At 34.2% G+C, this 18,276-nt stretch overlaps 2 protein-coding genes across 2 annotated transcripts; one reads left to right on the top strand and one right to left on the bottom strand.

Moving 5' to 3' along the window:
- Positions 1–4,047: 4,047 nt before the first annotated feature.
- Positions 4,048–4,730, bottom strand: LOC115997616 (kunitz trypsin inhibitor 5-like). The gene has a single exon (XM_031237206.1). The coding sequence runs from the start codon at positions 4,695–4,697 to the stop codon at positions 4,086–4,088; it is 612 nt and encodes a 203-aa protein (XP_031093066.1). The 5' UTR covers positions 4,698–4,730; the 3' UTR covers positions 4,048–4,085.
- A 10,576-nt stretch (positions 4,731–15,306) lies between these two features.
- On the top strand, positions 15,307–15,996 carry LOC115995540 (kunitz trypsin inhibitor 5-like). Its single transcript, XM_031234593.1, has one exon. It carries the CDS (start codon positions 15,425–15,427, stop codon positions 15,941–15,943), a length of 519 nt encoding a protein of 172 aa, XP_031090453.1. The 5' UTR covers positions 15,307–15,424; the 3' UTR covers positions 15,944–15,996.
- The last annotated feature ends 2,280 nt before the right edge of the window (positions 15,997–18,276 follow it).

Genomic DNA, 18,276 nt, shown 5'->3' with positions numbered 1-18,276 from the left:
TTTCTTGGCTGTTTCTCACTTGGTGTTAAAAGAGCAATTTCCAAGAATATTCAACAAGACAAAAATTTGGAACATCATTCAATCACATTTCTAAGATGACAGGAACAACAACACACTCTCCACCCCCAAACACAACCATCAATCAAAAACCAATCAAAAGTCAAGGTTTTTCTATTCAAGTACAAAGTGCGTTCTTTCCACACTTTAAAATAAACATCGTCCTCGATGTTAACTTGAGGACTCGGTGGAAAATGGAGCATGGGTCAATACCAAAAGTGCATGTAACTCTCCACACTATAGAAGTGGGCACGGGACTTGGATGTGAAAGCAAAAACATTTGTGGATGAGAATTGCATGCTAATGAAAATATGTACAAGCCATCTTTTCCACACTTTAAAACCAAACATGGGGCATAAACTAGAATAGATTATAGAAATAATAACTCCCTTTTTTAAGAACATATCCTCATTCTCAATGTTACATCCCAAAGTCTTTGCCCCAATAAACTTATTCAACATCAATCACAATCAAACAATGTTAGTAGCGCAAGAGCAATCAAAAGCTAAAAAGTGCAATGGAGTAAGGAACTACTCCTTTTATTTTGTTTGTGTTTTATTTTTTTCTTTTTTTTTTCTTTTTTCAAATTGAAGCTTGGGTGCCTCCCAAGCATGGCCGGATTTTGGACTGGGCAAGCTGGGCTATAGCACAGGGCCCCAAATTTTAGAGGGCCCAATATTTAATTTTTACCTAGCTAGTTAAGACATTTACAAATAACAAGTTTATAACTAATTTAAAAAGATTCTAAATGGAGAAATGGTAAAAATGTAAGTTTATTATATTTTATACTAGAGATCAGAGGTTCGAATCTTGCTTTGTGCATATCCTCCGCACAACTTTTTTTTTTTAATCCTTGTCTTTCTCTTTGCGCACAGCAGCATTTTACCACATTATTATTATTATTATTAGAAAAAGTTACGGTATTGGTTTTAAATATTACGTTTTTAGTAGGGCCCATTTATTTACAAGAACGGGGCCACATAAATTTAAAAACCAGCCATGCTCCCAAGAGCTCCACGTTTGATACCCCGACTCAAATGCAGAAGGAAAAACAACAAATAAAAGCTAAAGATGCCACCCAAGCATTAAACTAGAACAATTTAATCTAGAAACATAATATCCAAATGTACAGACTAAAATAAAAAAAGGCACCGAATTAAAAAAAATAAATAAAAGTGCATGAAAAGTAAAGAAAATAAAGGCGGCGCCCCACGCACGGTGCATCTAATGTTTTTTATGGGACCAAGAACCATAAGTAACCAAAGCACAAAATGTGACAAGAGCAACTAAAGCAAGCTAAGAACACTTCATTATTCTTCCTTCATCCTTGAGGAAACTTCAATGCATGGCACCACCATCAAAGGATGGTGGATGGAAATGATGAGTGAATTGAGCTTGGAGGTCATCAATTGCTTGACTGTGCCGATGTATTTCTTCCCTTTGACGGTGTGTTTCCTCCCTTTGGCTCCGAAGGTCTGTCATTTGTTCCAAGTGAAGTTTATATTGAAAGGCTTGCATCGATCCCCAATCATTGACCATGGTGAAGTGGGAAGGAACATCGAGCATGCTCAGAGGTAGAGTGGGTTGGGCCTCTTCTTCCTCCACTGGTAGTGTGAGTTGTACCCGGTGGAGGTCAGCTATGATGATAGATGTCATAGAGGTTTTTCGGGTCTCTCTCCTCAATTTAGCTTCCAAACCAAGGCCTTGACAAAGCCTATTAAGCAATGGCCTAATGAAGATGTTGGTGGTGTTTTCTTGGCTATGAGTAGCCCATCATCGCTTGCACACTACCCCTACGTTGATTGTCTTACCCCTCTCCGTGCTCCATAAGTGAAAGAGGTTGGCTTGGTAAACTTTGTGCATGTTTGAAAGTCAGCCCGTGAAGTTCACCACCAATGCATACTGAACGGCCTTGAGAGCATTCCTTGTGATATTCTTGGCATACGACCTTGCCGTGTCCCAAGCTACCTCATCATCGCAAGTTTTCCTATAATAGGCCTCGACATCATCATCATTACAGAAATCGGTCGTTAGGCCCAAGTTTCCTGCGGTCTTGTGCTCCTCTTCACTATGCAAGCCCAAAAGGACACCCAACTCATTCACCGAAATTGAGTATTGCTTCTTGAATAGGGTGAATGAAATGGATGGCCGACTATAGTAGTTATCCTTCCATGTTTTTAACGTGGCCATGAACTGATATACCAAGGGATCATAAGTATGCCCCCTCCATTCAAAGAAGCGAACAATGTACAAAGAATAAAATCAAACAAAAGAACCGAGTATCACAACCTTGATGAATATGAGGTCGTTTCAACTCATGCCATGGAGCCTAGCTTGAAGAATACGAGGCACTTTCTACTCTTGCCAAGGAATATCTTTTAACTTCCGCCCTTTCAAATTTTGTATATATATATATATATATATATATATATATATATATATATATAGTCATAAATTCATATTAAACTCCGGTGGTGGGGCTTAAATTCTTTGGGCAGATAATATTTGAAAAAGTATAAAACTTTTTAAGTTTATTTGACCATTTTCCCTATAAGTTTAACACACAAAATAATATTATGTTATCAATGTTAACACAAGGGATTTGAACACAAGCTACATCACTGGTTTGAGATATGCATTTTCTAAAAACCTTTTTTCTTTTATTCCATCTCATTTTTTGTCTAATTTAATTAACAAGTTTTAACTCTATTTAAAAAATAAAAAAATAAGGTTTTAACTCAAGTTAATTACAATGGAAAAAGGGTCAAATTGTCAGACCCTCCAACTTTACCCCAAGGTGTAATTAGATCGTAAACTTTTTGAAAGTATAATTAAACACTTTAACTTGTTAAAATTCTTCAAGTAAGCCTAAATTATCGGTCACCAACAGGTCACCCGTATTCAGGTTTTCGGTGACCGACATTAGCAGCCGTAAATTACCATTGACCATCGTAAACTATTGCTGACCACTTCAGAAGAGAAAAATCGGCGGTCGACGACCAACAAATTGTCGTCGGTCGCCCTCTTCGGCGAAGTTGGTCACCTGGCCTTTACCAGGCGACAAGTTGATCGCCTGGGGAGGGCAACAAATTGGTCGCCTTATCTAGCAACCGAATGGTCGCCTTCTCCGGCAGAGAGGGCGATCCATGGTCACCTTCTACAGGCGACCATTTGGTTGCCTGGAGAGGGCGACTATGGCCGTTGCCTGGAGAAGGCAACAAACTAGTCGCCTTCTCCAAGCGAACATTCGGTTGCATGAGAAAGCAACCAATTGGTTGCATTCGTCGCCAAAGATGGCGACCAGTGGTCTCCTTCTCCGCTATAGAAGGCGACCTGTGACCGTCACAGGTCACCAAAGCATCGTCATTGTCGAGTTACCTGCTATTGTAGGTCAATTATCGATTTTGTGATTTGAATGCACAAAAATGACTTGTTCATGAGCTTAATTGCACTTTTAAAAAGTTTAGGCTCTAATTTCACTTTGGTGTAAAATTTGAGGATCTATTTGACCCTTTTCGCTTTGCAATTTAATGTCTTATTATATTTAGTTTGTTATTACGGAGTAATATATAAAATTTATATATATTAATAAACTACATCAAAAGTTTTATTAAATTTAAAAATAATCAGATAATGTTAATAAAACTTATATTTTAACTAGTAAACAAGATAAGTAAAATGCGACATTGGAAGTATTATTTTTTAACGACATATATACTTTTATTTTTGCTATTATTATATTATTATTATTTCAAATAACACACAACAGGATAGTGTGACAAGAAAAGGAGGATATCAAATTAAAGCAAACAAATAGCAACACTTTATTTTTTAACTAACACAAGTTAAAAAAAAAAAAAAAAAAAAAAAAAAAAAAAAAAAAAAAAAAAAACAAGGCAAACAAAAAAAAATTAAACTAACCCAGAAAAACATACATAATTCTGGATTGCAAAAAAAAAAAAATAAATAAAAAAAAAAATAAACCTTAGCTTTCAATAAAGTGGAAGTACATATTTTTTAGTGATTTATTATGCCTCCCTAAAGGCGATTTCTAGAGGGGGATTCGACAGAACTAAAAGCTTCTTTCCTTGTAAGTCTTCAACGCTAACGTCTTGGCACACAAAATCGCAGGAACTGCACACATCTGGGCAAAACCTCAGCTTGTAGGCATTTGGTGTTTTCACAATCTTAAACCAGTTGACTAGTGTTTGTTCACCGGGGTTTCCTATTTGTCCCCCTGCTGTTATGTATTGAGTATCGTCATACCATGAGACATCGCCCTCTATTGTCCAAATATTGGATTTAAGACATTTTGCGTGTGCATCAGGAAATGCGATGTTGAGATCTGTTGATTCACGAATCACGCCTTTTTTCGAATTTACAGGGTAGAATTGAACTGCCAAACCTGACTTGTTAACTTTATCTTGGACCACACTCTGTGGGCAAGTATCTCCTCTTGGTCTTGACAAAGCTAGGTCGAGCCCGCCACCTACGAGATCATGTAGTGGTACGATATAGTACTTGGTATTAGTACGGAGGATTTTGCCGTTGATGTCAAGCACCGGGTCTGGAGACTTGCTTGCTTCGCAAAGTAGGACGGAGAATATAATGGCAGAAAGGAATAAGAAAGGTGTCTTCATTTTGGCGCAATGTATGTTAATGTTTGTGTTTGGAGTGAGGAAATTGAATGAAAGAAGATTGTATTTATAGGAGATCTGAAATGTTTGTGGGCAAGTTGGTAGGATTCTTTAATTTATATTTCCAAGAAAAACTTTTGAGAGTTTGAAATGGTTACGTAACTGTACTTATGTTGTTTGAAACCAACGGATTGTTTTTATTATTTGGTTTTGACTTTTCACTAATCTAACTTTCTTCCCTCAAACGTATGTTGAATCTCTAAACTTAAAAGCTTTACATCCCAACAAGGGGAAATTACTATAACTTAGTCGCTCATCAGCAGACAAAATCAAATGTCCATATACATGCGTAAGGAATCTGCTTACTTTTAACTAATCAATTTAATTGATATGAGAAATCGCGTATATTAAAAAAATACTTCATGAACTTCAGAAAACATATTCAATTCCCAACTTTAATCGTACTTATATTCAAATTTAATTGGAGGAAGAAATAAAGAATGGATAAACATCCATGACCCTCCTACTGAATTATCTAATGATGTCTAGTTGGATATCACCGACATTTTTTAAATGATAAACCACTCTTTGTTAGTTTGCATTTTTCATAACGTAAATGGTCAAAAACCTTGTCTCGTGTGTAGTAGGAGTTTCTTTGGTTTTAGACAAAAGCGTAGCCAAGTGTTCGCCGTAGAAGTATTCTTAATTTTTTAAAGTGGTGTATTATTTGATACATACTTTTAAAGGAATTTCAATGTTTGAAAATATTCCATTCAATTTTTTATAGTCTTTAAAAAAACAGTTGAAAGTATTTTATAAAGTCTTTATAAAGATTTTAGTGAATTTTTCCTTTCAAATATTGAAAGTCGATTTAGTGGTGATAGAAAAATAAGATTATTGTCCTCAAGGAATGACTTGAAGGAAATTTAAGTAATGATGGATTAAGCACAGGTTCATATAGTTTTTGAAAGCTAACCAAAGGATAGTTGAATATTGCACGTTATAATCTATGTATGTCCAATTTCATGACTCATGCCAAACCAGTTGTGTCCTTTAGAAAGGCGCTAATTGGAATAAGTGATACAGCAGGATATGATGTTGAGGAGATTTCTGATGATGAGGCTGACGAGCAGGAAGACAACGATCCGGATTGCCCCGTGATCAGGCTGACAAAGGAAGAGAAGGCAAGAATCAGGGGAAGATGGAGGAACACATTGATCATCAAAGTTCTAGGGAAGACAGTGGGTTATAACTACTTACTACGGTATCTAAGAACTATCTGAGTCCTAAGGCATGTATGGACCTTATAGCGCTCCAAAACGGATATATACCACTTAGTTCGGTTCATGTCTGTGATTGATTATGAGCATGCAAAACACGAAGGGCCATGGACGGTGCTGGATCACTGCCTCGCAGTCAAGGATTTGGAACCGGATTTTCGATCCCGTGCGCGACGAAACACAAAGGTTGCTCGTCTGGGTTCGTTTTCCCTATCTCCCGATCGAGTATTATGATCACAATTTTTTGATGAGGGTGGGAAAAAAGATTGGAACTCCCAAGAAAGTCGATCAGGCCACTAGCATGGCATCCCTTGGCCTATTTGCGAGAGTTTGCGTAGAGGTAGACATCTCCAAACCTCTTCTGGCTAGGTTCACTCTCAAGAATAGAGTTAGAAACATTGAGTATGAGTGTAACACCCCCAAATTCAAATTCCGGGGCTTACTAAAAGTAGCCTTACTATAAAAAAGATATTAAAATTTATTCAATTCATAATAATCAAAATCCACAATAACTTTATTCAAGGGTGCTACCGCCACACCTAATCCTACTTATTAGATGCAAGGCTAGTCTTAACAATCCCAAATTAAAAATAACATCAATTAAATTGTCATAGTCCTCAAATAATAATATAAAATCCTTAAATAGTCTTTTATTACATAATTCTTTATTTTGCAAAATCCCCGAGTTAACAGCAACTCAGTCTAGTGTGGTTTCTGATATATTTTTGTTTATTGCATGATGTCATTATGATGATTTGAATTTTGAGAGCATAGAAACAAGCTAGAAACATGCTTATATGCTTGAATGGTCTTACCTCAAAGTTACTACCCACTATCACACAATGTTTTATGTTGTATGGTAGACTCAATGTTATTACCTTCTCACAATAGTCAGATACTTGCTTTATATGTATGATTATATTGACAAAAATAAAATTAGGCTTTAGATGTGAGTTTTACTTATATATACCTGGGAATCTGAAACATTTTTAAATTTAGTGATGGGTAAAATCAATATGTTTTACATTGGAAAAAATCACAGAATATATACATGTAGATTATAAAATTAAAATTTCAGTGTCAATATTGTTATGACTCAATGCTTTGATTACATTAAAAGTGATTTTTTAAAATTTGAAGTTCAAGATATGACACGCTTAATGAGGCGCAGTTGGAAGGTCAATGATCCACTCGCCGACTTTAGATGTCGTTGATCAAATTAATCAGTACATGTGCGACATGAATATTGCATGCAAAAGGACAAACATATTTGAGTTATAACTCTTTGTGTAAGGCAGAACCATACGGTGAAAATCTATTAGAAGTACAAACTCCTAAATTCTTAAATATTTTGAGATTGTATGATTTTCCTAATCAGTAATTGACATTAATTAATGGGACACATGAAGGAACCAAAGTTCTTATCCCTCGAATGTCTTTCACTCAATCTGATACGAGATTGCCCTTCAACTTCCAGCATAAATAATTCTCATTGATGCTTGCATATGCCATGACTATCAACAAAAGCTAGGGCCGAATATTAACTCACATTGGGTTATTGCTAAAAAATCAGTTTTTAATCACGGTCAATTGTACATGGCTTTCTCCCGAGTCACCATCCTGATAGCCTGAACGTGTTAATTAGTTCTAGACGAGGATGTACAAGATTGTCTTGCTACTACCAATGTTGTCTACAATGAGATTTCAATAATGTGTAAATACAACCTGTGATATTATGTTTTTTTCAAGATGAAAAAATTGTTATATGTCTACAGAAAAATATACTTCCATACATATAAGTTAGAATAGCAATTGATTCCTATAACTGAGTTACTAGAGAACGAGCATATTTACCCAATTTATAAAAATCCTAAACAATGATATATAAAATCTTTAAAGTTCCAGCACCACATACGTACATCTACATATTAGGTATTAATTAAACAATTATTTGCTGAAATTCAAACAAGGATAAGATCAGAAAACATAATCGATCCAAAACATATCTTCAATCGCACTATATAACATTTGATGTTATAATTTATATAATTATATATCGATCCAAATATTCTTAATATATTATAACAAATCCATTCCGTGCATCGCACGGGTGAAAATACTAGTTTTTTATAAAGTCTTTAAAAAAACAGTTGAAAGTATTTTATAAAGTCTTTATAAAGATTTTAGTGAATTTTTCCTTTCAAATATTGAAAGTCGATTTAGTGGTGATGGAAAAATAAGATTATCGTCCTCAAAGAATGACTTTAAGGAAATTTAAGTAATGATGGGTTAAGCACGGGTTCATATTGTGTTTGAAAGCTAACCAAGGGATAGTTGAATATTGCACGTTATAATAATATAGAGTTAATTTCATTTTTGGTCCTAGATTCATAGGTGACAATCCACTTTTAGTCCATTTTTATCAGAACATTCTTTTTTGGTCCTACTATTATTGTGACATGACCATTTTTGGTCCTCCGTAAAAAAAATCATTGAAATGCAGTTGAATATAAGGACATTTCGATCTTTTTTATACAAATTAGGTTGACCGGCTATATTTTTTATGTTTGTTGTTTAGAAAAAAAATCATAACTGAAGACCAAAATGCCCTTGTATTTTATGAAATTTAAACTGTTTTGTTGATAGAGGACCAAAAGTGGTCATTACATAATAATACTAGGATCAAAAGTGAATGTTTTGAAAAAACTAGGACTAAAAGCGGATTGTCACCTATAAATCTAGGACTAAAAATTGAATTAACTCTAATAATATATAATGTTAACAAATAAGTGAATCAAAAGATAATAGATGAAATAGAGATTTGAACCAAACATCCTAGCATAAAATCTCATGTGTGTCTAAAGTTTAAGATATGTAAGTCTAGATTGATGACGAATTGAACTTGGGGAAATAAATGGTTTAAGTGTCAATGTCACTCTCGTGATCAATTTGACTATCAACTAATCCTAAGTCTCATTCTCATGGCAACTTGACGATATGAGGCAATTCAACAAATATTTTGTGTGCCTATTTCCTTCAAACTCCCTTTTTCTTAAAGGTGAGTAAGAAATATGAGAGATATGGCTACGGTGTAGCCATATTCTCATAGGTGAAACACCAATTCCAACTATCTCTTGCATAATTTGGCCATAACTATGAAGAGTCAATTCAATATCACCCAATTCATAATCAAGTTCAACATTAAGACAATACAAACCCTAGTTCATGCAATTCAATTCATATTGGGATCCATACTCAAGGTAGCTCAATTCAAACACTACAAAAAAAATGCTCACAGACAACGGTTAAAAACCGTTGCCTTTGAGGTAAAATTTATGTTGTTGAAGCCGGTGTTATTGTAAGTCCCGCGCAAAGACAACGATTTTTAACTGTTGTCTTTTCTAGAAAAGGCAACGGTTAAAAAACCGCTGTCTATTAAGTATTGTTGAAACTAGTGTTGTTGAAAAACACGCACATAACCTAATTCCCCCTTTTACTCTGCTGCGCACCAAAACAAGAAACTAAATATATGTTTCTTTTCTTCCCACTCACTTTCCCTTTTTTTCTTCAATTAACCCAAAGCTTATATATTATTATTATTATTATTATTATTATTATTATGTTAGGTTAAACTTGATGTATTATACTTATATATCTTTGGAGAATTCTTTTTTTTTTTGCCTTTTAAAAAAAATAAGTATTATGAAGTGTTTTGATTTTTAATTTTTAGTACAATTCTCCTTGGTAGCGTCTTCCTTTTATATTTTTCACCAAGGTTTCTAATAGCTTAACCACAAATGTAGGAATAAATGCACTTAAAGATAACACACCAACGACAACGGTTACATAAAACCGCTGTTTAAATAAAAAAAATGAAATGCACATAGACAACGGTTTTAAAAAACTGTTATCTTTGAAGTGTTGTGTATTAAAATGCGCTTAATAAAAATACACCAAAGACAACGGCTAAATAAAATTGTTGTCTTAAAAAAATAAACGCGCAAAGACAACGGTTTTAAAAAACTGTTGTCTTTGTAGTGTTGCGTATTCAAGTGCATTTAAAGACAATACACCAACGACAACAATTAAATAAAACCGTTGTCTAAAAAAATGGATGCACAAAAACAACGGTTTATTAAAAACGTTGTCTATTCAAGTGTACTTAAAGACAACACACAAACGACATCGGTTAAATAAAACCGTAAAAATAAACACGCAAAGACAACGGTTTTAAAAAATCGTTGTCTTTGTAGTGTTGTGTATTCAAGTGCACTTAAAGACAACACACCAATGACAACGGTTAAATAAAACCATTGTCAAAATATAAAAAAACGGGTGCACAAAGACAACGGTTTCATAAATGGGTGCACAAAGACAACACACCAACAACAATGGTTACATAAAACTGTTGCCTTTTATTGTAAAAAATGCACATAGACAACGGTTTTTAAAAATCGTTGTCTTTGCGGTGTTGTCTTTTAATAAAATGCACAAAGACAACAAACTAAAGACAACGGTTCAATAAAAACCGTTGTCTTTGATAAAAGTGTTGCGTCAAAGACAACGGTTTTATCAAAAACTATTGTCTTTTACACAAAAGACAACACTTTTGCTAAAAACTGTAATATTTTTAGTGTTGTCTATGTGCATTTTTCTTGTAGTGAAATCCCAAGATATGTTTAACTACTCATAATTGCAATGTAAAGCAAGAAGTAGTTGAAGTACTAAACATGGAATTCAAAATTACAAGATATGTAGAAGCAACAAAATGAAATAGAAAACTTAACTTGATTAAACTTGACAAAGGAAATCTGGAAATTGAAGTTGAATGTTGTAATTACAAAGGATTTTACCTCTAAATCTTCTAGTGATGATGGATTACAATGTAGAAGGGTTCTAAGATGGGTTTGTGGATATAAATCTAGACGGAGAGTTCAGAAATTCAAAAGTATCTAGAAAATAACCACACAAATTTAAAGGTATTTATAGTCAGAACTTCGTGCCTTCTCGCAGCCTTTAGGATAAGGAGTCACAGTGGGACTCACGGTGTGAGTGTCAGCGTGAGGTTCAATGATCGTGAGTCTCAGCGTGAGTCCCCTGATCATAAACGAACCCAACTTCTGACTCACGGTGTGAATGTCAGCGCGAGTTTTTCTGGATCACCTTCACGCTATTGTTTTGCTCCTTCTCGGGTGTTTTCCTTGTACTTTAAAGTCCCGTTTTCTCCCATGATTATCATCTTTTCATGCTTACTTGCTCATTACTCGATCTTTTCTTTCTTTGAATCAAGATATGTCAAATTACGCATTGTTCAACCTTCCTTTACTTTTGAACAAAAAACAAGCATGAGTACAAATATAAGGTTATTTAATGACATATCAAATATAAACAATTAAAATTAATATTTCAAACCCAAACCTCTAAACTTTTCTTTCTCCAACTCTATAGACTCTCACTTTCTAAATTCTATATATTTTCTCTCTATTTAAACTATACAACATTTAACCTAAATTCTATAAAGTATTTTATTTCTTCACGATCGTACATTTTATTTCGTGTCTAAACTTTTCAAATTCTTCTCTCTACTAAATTTTACTAACTTTTTTCATCCCCTCCACGGATTTGTTTCCCCGAGGATTTTCCATACCCTGCCTGAGATAGTTTAAAAACTTCAAATTACAAGTGCTACTAGATGATAGAACATTTGGTAGACCTCAACTAATTAATGATAATAATTTTTTGTTGATATATAGCTCACAATAGAGCTAGGATCTACAGATTGAGTCTACAGAAGATCTCTACAGGACTTGTTAGCAATGATCTGTTGAAATCATACTTGTTGGTGGTTAATAAGTCGATACACCAAAAATAATATATATATATATATATATATATATATATATATATATATATAAATAATTGTATAATTCATATTAATAATATTATTGATGTAAGAATTAAAGAAATGAGAAATTACTAAATATAATTATATATGGTAATATTTAATTACAAATCTAAATGATGAATACAAACTTATCATTGAAGATTGTAAGAAAAACTATTGTGTATGCATGTGCATGACAATAATAATGTAAAAAGATAACAAAAGTTATAACGGTAAATATATTTTTGTCCAAAAAATTATGTAGTACAACTTTTATAGCATAAGGTAAAAAAAAAACAGAAAAAACGGACATAAACCAATGATATAACATGGATGAGTTATTTCCACTTTTGGTCCCACGAGTATGTGACCATTTTCACATTTGATCCCTGACTATTAAAATTTCCATATTTTGTCCCACGACTTTTAAATCTCTACCACATTTGATCCTTCCGATCACATTCCGCCCACCAACAATTATTTTCCAGCGAATGAATTAAGTCAAGGACAAATTTGTCATTTTATTTTTTTAATTAAAAGAAAAACCTTGGACTTCCTTTTTTTTTTTTCGGCACAGCAAAATCGGCGGCCAACCATGGACCTCCGGCGGCAAATGTGAAGGACAATGACTTTGAAAAGAGTAGCATCTAGTAAAATGGTGTTTCTGAAGAATAAAATTAGAACCTTCAGGTGTTGAACCATTTTTCTTAGATTTTCTCTGTATTCCTCAAGAGGCACATACTGCCTTTCAGTTGTCCTCCCAGAAAGCGCTGCATCATTTGCCCCAAAATAAAATAGTGGTAACAGCAGTATATGTGATAGATTGCTGCAACAAGCCAACGAAACCATCAATTAAAGCCCAAGATTAACCTCAAATCTTAACCATGAAATTATTATTGCTAGTTATTATTTCAAGCCTCATAATGATTGCCGGAGGTCCATGGTTTGCCGCCGGTTTTGCTGTGCCGAAGCTCCGCAGAAAAAAACGAAGTCCAGTTTGTTTGTTTGTTTGTTTTTTTTTTTTTTTCTAAATTAAAAGAAGTAACATGGCAAATTTGTCGTTGACTTAATTCATTCGCTGGAAAATAGTTGTTGATGGCCGGAATTCGATCGAAAGGACCAAATGTGGTAGGAATTTAAAAGTAGAAGGACCAAATCTAAAAATTTTAATAGTCAGAGACCAAATGTGGAAATTGTCTCATACTCGTGGGAGCAAAAGTAGAAATAACTCTAAACTAAATTGAAACTTATTATGTTTTTAGATATAACGAATATTTCGAAATATATATATATACAAAATGTATATAATTCGAAAAACTATGGGATTTATAATTTCACAAAAGTAATCCCAACCAAATAGTACGAAACTAGCACTAAAGATTTAATTTTTTTTTTAAATTAATCCACCACAATTTGGTATGAAACCAAAACAATTTATATAATATATATATAATGACCAAAGAGGGTTTTCAAATCTAAGGTTTAAACCCAACGAACAAAAGAATGATCCAAGTCGTGTGTAACACACACTTTCCTTAAAATCGATTCGATACCTCCTGAGGGTGCTAGGAGTGTTATAACGTCAGTCTCCCAGGATAAAATGGATCAATACATTAAGTTTGAGCACTTAAACGAGAACAACATGCTGAGCACTTCGAACTTTTACGAAAGTGTTGGTAGAAAATTTTAGAAGAAAGCGATTTTGAGAGAAAGAAAACCCAGATTTTAATCGTTCAAAATCAACAACCGAACAACTTGCACGCGAGAGAGAATCTCTATGTTATACAATTCAATATGACTTTAAAAGACTCTTGAATATATAGTGGTACAAACCCACTTCCCAAACCAATGTAGGACAACTGCTCTTACAAAGTCTTTCCACATTCATTTTCCAACTCAAATGGGTCTACTTAAAGAATCAATTTCTCATTCACACAGTATTCGTTTTGAGTGTACAATATATCAATCTCTCCGTCTCACTATGAAGAACTCGAATCGACTTTGACCTGACCCAAATTGAAAGTGGATCTTACATATACTTGTACCACAAATTAAAATAGCACTTAAATGCCATATTTAAGTTATAAATTCTAACAATCCCCCACATGAATGAAATTTGATTTCTGGGATGTTGAAAAAATGACACGAATGTGCTCAACGGTCGATCCCTACATAGCATAGGTAGGTGTTACCATTTGAACCTTGTCATTCGAAAATATGTATATTCCACTAGCTGTTAAGTAGAACTTGATGTCTTTGAACCGACTACCCTTTGTGTATACGATGACATATCCCACGCAGGAACCTTCCAAGCTTTGTTTTGTTCTCATGGGTGTGCCTGTTTTGGTCATGGGTCACCGTTTCTAGTTCTGTAAGAATTTCTAAAGAATTGAGCTCATCAATTCTCCTTTCAAGTGACCCAACTTCTCTATCACATAGGTGATCGATTATTTACCGAGTATCCCGCATACTCACACATGTCAACCAACACTCGAAACATTAAAGCATCAACGTGCTAGCCTCGTGCTAGAGTCACTATTTTTACAAGGAATGGCAGGGAGTCCGAGACTCCACTCTGACACGCATCGTTCCATAATTCAATTGTCCCATTGAACCTAGGTGTCAACTAGGTTTGGTGTCCACTATAGAGAACTTTTATTTCAAGGGCTTTGAATGCATTCCTCGTGCCAACTTCTCAACAACATCTTTGCTCAACCTTTTGGTTAGCATTTAATATACGACGATGTTGATTTTTTGCTAAAATTTGATGTCGTATGTTTCATTTAAAATTTTTTAAAAATATACGACGTTCGATTTTTTATAACCAACGTCGTTTGTCTTAAAAAGTCAACGTCAAAAGTGTTATTTCTAGTCTATAAAGTACAGTTAAAGATTTTAAAAAAGTCTATTCAACACCCTTTTATAGAGTCCTACTTGCCTAAGACCAACAATATATAATAGTAGGGGTGTCCTAAAACTTGTCGAAACCAGAGAAACTTGAATCTTATACTTTGACAATATCAATCGCTTAAAAAACATTATTGACTCTAAACTTTTCCATACTTTCACGATACACATACACACACCAAGAGGGCAAGAGAAATTGACTAAGTCTAGTTTATCTGACTAACTAAATTAAAATGGCGAGCGTATGTACAATTATTAATCCATAATTAACATGAAGTATATAATACTAGACGCGTTAAGTCCACTGAAAATCAAATTTAATTGTTTAGTCAAAAACAGTTAATGATGAAATCAATCCGTTAGTGCCAATTCAAACTCCAAATATTATATTCTTTCAACTACATAACCATTTCAAACTCACAAAAGCTTTCCTCTGTAATCAATCCATTGTGCTGTCACTGCCTATAAATTCCCTCGTATCCTCACACAAATAGCATACACATTCCCACAAATCAGTATTCACAATGAAGACACCATTCTTATTACTTTCTCTCCTTCTCACGGTCTTGCTTTCCGAAGCAAGAGTGCTACCAACTAATAACACACAAAGCTTACTGAACTCAAAAAGCCCATCACACACAGAAAGCCCTGTACTTGATATGCACGGAAAGATCGTTCGAGTTGGTGTCAAGTACTACGTTGTACCAGTTCACCAGGACCAGGGTGGTGGGTTGGACCTAGCTTCCACGGGAAGTCAGAGTTGCCCGCAAAGTGTGGTTCAAGATGATCGTTATTGGTGGGGAAACACGATACAGTTCTACCCAGTTGACCCGAAGAAAGGTGTGGTTCGTGAATGGAATGACCTCAACATTGAATTCCCCGACGCATACACAGGATGTCCCGAGAATAATGTCTGGACGATAGTTGGCGATCTCTCGGTGTACGATGATTCTCATTACATAACAGCAGGCGGAGAAAAAGGAAATCCTGGTGCACAAACTATAAACAACTGGTTCAAGATTTTAAAAACAAGAAACAATTACAGGCTGCTATCTTGTCCAGATGTGTGCAATTACTGTTCATACATCTGTCGTGATGTTGGCATTTCGGTAGAAGGTGGACAGAGACGTTTGGTTCTTAGCGATACCCCTCTTGAAATCAACTTTAGGAAGGCTTAATGGTTACTTTTTTTAGTTTGATAGCAGAGCTATATATAACAAATGTACGTGGATATACACAAATAAATAACTATGTACTTCCTCCCACTAGGGAGTGGATCATAAAATGAAATAAATCTACTTAATGTTCGACGACACAACGGTATATACGTACTTAATTCATGAGTAAACACTTTTTAAAGCTTCAACATTCTGAAAAGGTTGATATTTATTTTTAAATTCATTACTTTGGTTTACGTCTTCAAGTTTATGAAGAAATTAATTCTTTAATATGTTTGCAGTTTTGAGGCTGACCTTTTTGTTGATATATATATGCTAGCGTTTTGTTTTTATTATGGTTTATTAAATCACGTGAATGGTTTAAATAATGTGAAAGTGCATTTGTGAATTGATGTATATATATTATATGAATTGCAAAAAAGTGTTAGATATATTAAATATTGGCAAAAACTTGTGTGAGACCGTCTCACGGATCTCGATCCGTGAGACGGGTCGGGTCGCTTATTATTCGGGTCACCATGTGCTTCTCACCCTCCACTTTTTCTACCTCATCGATTCTCCCTCTTTGTTTTTGCCACAAGATTGATTTCCCATATCATCATATCTGCGCTGCTTTCTGCCTCCTCGTATCTCCGCCGCTCGCCCTCTCCATTTCCTCCCATCTCTTCCGCTCAAGCTCTCCGCCTCCTCACATCTACTTTTTGCCGCATCCTTCAACTCCGGTAAACAACAACAACAACAAGAGTTTTTGTCAAATTCTGCGCGGTAATTTCTCAAATGCAATGGCGCCGGTTGTTTTTGCGAGTTTTTTTTTCCTGCATTTCTTCATTGGAGGTTAATTGTAGAGGGTTGTTGTAGATTTGAGAGATAATTGGTCTCCATTTCTTTGTGTGTTTGAATTTTATTGGAGCTCTATGAGGTTGATCATTGTGAGAACTTTCAATGTGATTATATCCATGTACAGTAGTGCATCCGAAATGCAAATTTTAGGATTCATAATTAGTGCTTTGAGATGAATGTGCTTTTGCTTGTTCCCCAGCCTCCCCTGGCTCAATCCTAAATGAAGTTTAGTTAGAAATTATAAAAAGAAATTATAGTATCCCCCTCACCCTCTGCTACTAGTTGCAAGGTCCGATGAAGATGTTGAAAAGTTGCCTCTACTCCTTCTGCGCACTTTACCTCACCCTCACTGTGCTAGTTACGAGTTGCCGCCAAATGAATTTCACCAGTTTGTACTCGATTTCATCTTCTTCACTCATTGCAATATTTATGATTCCAAAATGCAAAACCTTTTTTCCTTTTGGTTCTTAAGCTTGTTGTAGATAGGTTTGCACCAGCCGTAGCTTGTCATATAAAAATCCTATGATTATTTGTGTATCATGAAGAAGAATCAAACAAGGACGTGGTTTTTCAACAAGCTGATGCTCTAATGGTATAATCAATACTTTAAGTCTTAAATACCTTACTTTATAGCATAAATGTAATACTTTATAGCTCTAATCTAGTATACAATTCAAGGTAGATATATTTAATACTTTAATCCTTAAACACAATACTTTATAGCCTAAATGTAATACTTCCTATCATAAATCTAATACACAATTTAAGCTAGATATAATCAATACTTTAAACCTTAAACACATTACTTTATAGCCTAAATGTAATACTTTATAGTTCAAATCCAGTATACAGTTTAAGGTGAATATATTTAATACTTTAAGCCTTAAAAATTATACTTTATAGTCTAAATGTAATACTTCATAGCACTTATCTAGTACACAGTTTAAGGTAGATATATTTAATACTTTAAGCCTTAAACACAATACTTTATAGCCCAAATGTAATACTTCTTAGCACTAATCTAGTACACAGTTTAAGGTAGATATGTTTAATACTTTAAGCCTTAAACATAATACTTTTTAGTCTAAATGTAATACTTCATAGCACAAATCTAATACACAGTTGATATATTTAATACTTTAAGCCTTAAACACATGAAGTACTTTATAGCCTAAATGTAAATAAAACATCATAACAGAAATCTAATACACAGTTTAACATAGATATAATCAATACTTTATATATAGCCTAAATGTAATACTTCATAGCTATAATCTAGTATACAGTTTAAGGTAGACATATTTAATACTTTAAGCCTTAAACACAATACTTTATAACCTAAATGTAATACTTTATATCATAAATCTAATACACAATTTAAGGTAGATATAATCAATACTTTAAACCTTAAACACAATAGTTTATAGCCTAAATGTAATACTTCATAGCTATAATCTAGTATATAGTTTAAGGTAGACATAATTAATACTTTA

This window comes from Ipomoea triloba, chromosome 11, assembly GCF_003576645.1.
Source record: "Ipomoea triloba cultivar NCNSP0323 chromosome 11, ASM357664v1".
In the NCBI taxonomy this organism is placed as follows: domain Eukaryota; kingdom Viridiplantae; phylum Streptophyta; class Magnoliopsida; order Solanales; family Convolvulaceae; genus Ipomoea; species Ipomoea triloba.
Note: the sequence above shows the minus strand (reverse complement) of the source record. Positions and strands in the feature narration are given on the sequence as shown.

Excerpts from the sequence above, each read along its gene's own strand:
- LOC115995540 (XM_031234593.1), top strand. The coding sequence starts at position 15,425 with ATGCACGGAAAGATCGTTCGAGTTGGTGTCAAGTACTACGTTGTACCA.
- LOC115997616 (XM_031237206.1), bottom strand. The coding sequence starts at position 4,697 with ATGAAGACACCTTTCTTATTCCTTTCTGCCATTATATTCTCCGTCCTA.